This window comes from Astatotilapia calliptera, chromosome 11 (genome assembly GCF_964374335.1).
Source record: "Astatotilapia calliptera chromosome 11, fAstCal68.1, whole genome shotgun sequence".
NCBI classification, from domain to species: Eukaryota; Metazoa; Chordata; class Actinopteri; order Cichliformes; family Cichlidae; genus Astatotilapia; species Astatotilapia calliptera.
In genome coordinates this window covers 32,973,813-32,977,415 of record NC_137432.1, presented here as the reverse complement: position 1 = coordinate 32,977,415, position 3,603 = coordinate 32,973,813, and the positions used below count along the sequence as shown (strand labels likewise).

Sequence of the window (3,603 nt, the reverse complement as noted above, 5' to 3'; positions counted from 1 at the left end):
TTATCAACTTTTCTTCTGACGATGCTGTCTGTGTTGAGCGCTCAGTGGATCTGCGCTCGACAGTGCAGCCTAGGCGTAGTCGAACGCAGATTCACTGAGTTAGCACATGATTGTCCTTATGGGGACCTGATATGTTTAATATGCTGCTGAGAATATAGCCCAGAAGAAGCGTATAGTATAGCTTTTATTTTGGAAAGAGCCATTTCTCTGTAATAAACTCTCTTTTCCAAAGATGAGTGATTTGTCGATCAGATAGATAAATTTTTTTATTACTTTGTTGTTTCAGCAACATAAAATTGAAATCTTGTACTTTTGAGTTAAAATATATATTTATAATTTTAATAAATGACAAATTAAAAAGGCATGAACATTTTTTTGTATCGAAAAAATATCGAACCGTGAATTTTGTGAATCGTTGCACCCCTAATAAATAAATAAATATATATATGTATATATATATAAAAATCCAGAAATGTTTTGCTGTTCAGACAGTGTCAAACAGATCTAATTTTGGTGCTTGTAAGATAGTTGCCTATATTTATTAAACCTGGAAAAAGTGTCAGTTTGGATTATTTGTTTTATACTCGTAGGTTATGCTTCTACACTGCCTCTGTGCTGTTGGATTTAGCATACTGTTATATGTTTGGCAAAATCATCAAATCAAACCAATCAATAAATAAGAAAACTGGTGTTAAGCGCTCAGCCACTTTAGGGAATCTCTTTGATGAAAACCTTTCCACTGGATTGCTTTCTCCACTTCAGATTTATGTTAGCTCCAGTTGAAGCCATCAGCTAGAAAACAGAAAAAAAACAAGACCTGTTTATAGGATCATTTAGATCTGACATCTTACACAAAATGTTCTAACAGAACAACAAAAAGCACATAATGTGATCTTCAGATCTTGTAGATACATCACATGTCCAAATTTTCTGTGATCAACTATTTAACTTGCCACGTTACCAAACAACAACAACAACAGCAAGTAAATTATCATTAAAGGAGTGCTATGGTAAATGGACTGGTTCTTACATAGCACTTTTCTACTCTATCTGAGCACTCAAAGCGCTTTATTCAACTAATTCATTCACCCAATCACGTTTTGTTAAGTGCTTAGTATCTAACATTCATACTCAGATGGATGCATTGGAGAACAACATAGGGTTAGTCTCTTGCCCAAGGATATTTGGCATACAGACTGGAGGAGCCTGCATTGAACCCAGCTACTACCTTGCAGGTAGGACTGGACAACATGTTTTGGCCTGGTTTAAGTAGGTCATTAATACTGTATTTTCTTATTCTCTGAGCAGAATGTAGGAGGCAAAACACTTAGAGCAAAGATCTGCAAGACTTACTTGCTTCAAGATGTTCTCTTGTATGGTAGGGTTATTTAGATCCAGCCCAGAGTCTTGCAGGCTGATTCTCAATTTAATCACTTTGACTGTGGTTTCTATTATAAGTGGAAAGGAACATATAAGCAGAAAATTGTTCATTCATCATTTCTGTGTGTTTAGTTCAGATATTTACACAGTAAAAACAACAAGAGATGCTGTAAATTAAGTACCTACCTTTGACCTTACAGACACATAAGAATGGGTATTTGTTAGAACATGGCAGTTGCCCCCATTTACCAGATTCATTCTTCATCAAAGCACCACAGTGCTCAGTTTCTTCAGTCCAAATTTTCTGCTCTACTGGCCAGTATCTCAGTGAGGAGTTACTCTGGTCAGACCACTCCCAGGGGTCTTTGAAGAGTCCAATCCAAACATCCATACCATTAGCTAGACTCTGAATTATCTGATGCTCTGCATCATTCCTCACACTGGTCAGGTCTGTGTGGTTGGTTCTGCAGTAGTTTTGAGCCTCACTCCAACCCATTGTTGCTGAACTGAGAATATACTGCTCAGCACCTTTTTTCTTTCCTGATAAAAAGAAAGGAAAATTAAAGAAAAGCAAACAAACTTAATATACTTAATTTGTATATTGGTATATTGTAGCTGTGGTACTCTCTTACCGTCAAAGCATAAAAATTTTTTGGCGTAATGACAAGGGTCTGAAGACAAACTCCTATTTTCATATGTACCACAGTTGTAATTTGTGTTGGAGCCCCAAGGCAAATAATTGTAGAAATCGTTACTTGGCATAGACCAGTGCCATCTCTGAGTCTTGCCTTTCCAAAGCCCAAACCACACAGCATCATTGTATTTGTTCTCAAGAAAATTAACAATTGTTTCTATCTGTTTCATGTTGTCAAAGGTGAGCAGGTCAATGCATTTCTCTCTGCAGTAGCTTTGTGCCTCATACCATGTTTTTGGACTATAGAATAAGACGTTTTGGATCTGGTAGGGATACAAAGGTAGAAAACACATCCCTGTGGAAGAAAGGTCATAATTTTACGCCAGCATAACACATTGCTACTTAATTCTGAAATTAAGACAACAACTAATAGTAAATTTTATCATTTGAGAAGGTGACAGGGATTTGCTGTGGGAGATACTACCCGAGGAGAAACAGGGCTTTCAGAAATACTGGGAGTTCACTGACCTGCAAGTAGAATTAGGTGTGTTTCCAAGACTGTAAAGACATTCATAAGAATAATGTAAGAACATTTATTTCCTCATATTTTAAATAATCAAGATCCTTTAAAGCAGAACCTTTACGTACTGCCTTAAATAATATCCAAGCTTTCCTAGGGGTACACCCTGGAAAGGGTTGCCAGTCAACTATCTATCTCTCAAAAAGTAATGTAAACATGACATGAAAGAAGATAATGAAAGAATCTTACCTAATGTTAACTGCTTCATGATCTGTCCCAAAATTACATTTACGAGCAAATGTGTCCTAAATTTCTGCAGTTTGCACTGCAGTTGTTACTATGCTAGAACTGATTCAGTCTTTGGACCTAAATGTGATACTGACAAGGGTTTATCAGAAAGAGGTGGGTTGACACATTTACCTGTATGCGCAAATAATTCTTCCTCAGTATGCAAAGCCTGTGGAAATCTGGACTAAGTAATGCAAATTATTCTTCTCCATTTAAAGGAAAAGTCAAAGTCAAGGCTTTAACCTGACCCTTAATATTGCCAGATATAATGGTAGTACCAATCCACAAATACCCTCTGGACACATACCTGCATGCATTGTACTTCCAAATATGGCACCATACAGAGGGAAAATAAGTTTTCCAACAGTATAAGATTTATGGCCAACATGAACAACAAAGAAATAAGCAAACGAAATAAATTTCCTTACTTTTTGTGCTAAGTTTATATGCTTTAGGCATTAACCTGTCATGGTCCTGGGTGTGTTTTGTGTTTTATTTATATTTCTTGATTATTGTTATTCGTGGTTTTAGTTCTTTTCGGGTTATTTCGTTGTAGTAGTTTCTAGTTTCAGTATCTGTACCTTCCCTGTGTTCCATGTGTCATGTTCATTCAAGTTCAGTTCAGTCAAGTCTGCGTCTCTGTGTCACTCCTGTTTTACTTTGAAAGTCCATGTCTCATGTTAGTGTTTCTAGTTTTGCTTTGCTCCCAGCTGTGCTCCCAGCTGTGCTCTTCTCCTGTGTCTCAATCGCCGGCTTTTCAGTGTATTTAAAAAAGTGTGTT

At 36.8% G+C, this 3,603-nt stretch overlaps 1 protein-coding gene across 1 annotated transcript; it reads right to left on the bottom strand.

Annotated features, from left to right (window-relative positions):
* Positions 1–554: 554 nt before the first annotated feature.
* On the bottom strand, positions 555–2,920 carry LOC113032457 (C-type mannose receptor 2-like). Its single transcript, XM_080308124.1, has 6 exons — positions 2,784–2,920; positions 2,543–2,572; positions 2,013–2,369; positions 1,567–1,920; positions 1,354–1,448; positions 555–792 (listed from the first exon to the last, which is right to left on the bottom strand). The coding sequence occupies exons 1-6, from the start codon at positions 2,800–2,802 to the stop codon at positions 709–711; spliced, it is 939 nt and encodes a 312-aa protein (XP_080164250.1). The 5' UTR covers positions 2,803–2,920; the 3' UTR covers positions 555–708.
* Positions 2,921–3,603: the final 683 nt, after the last annotated feature.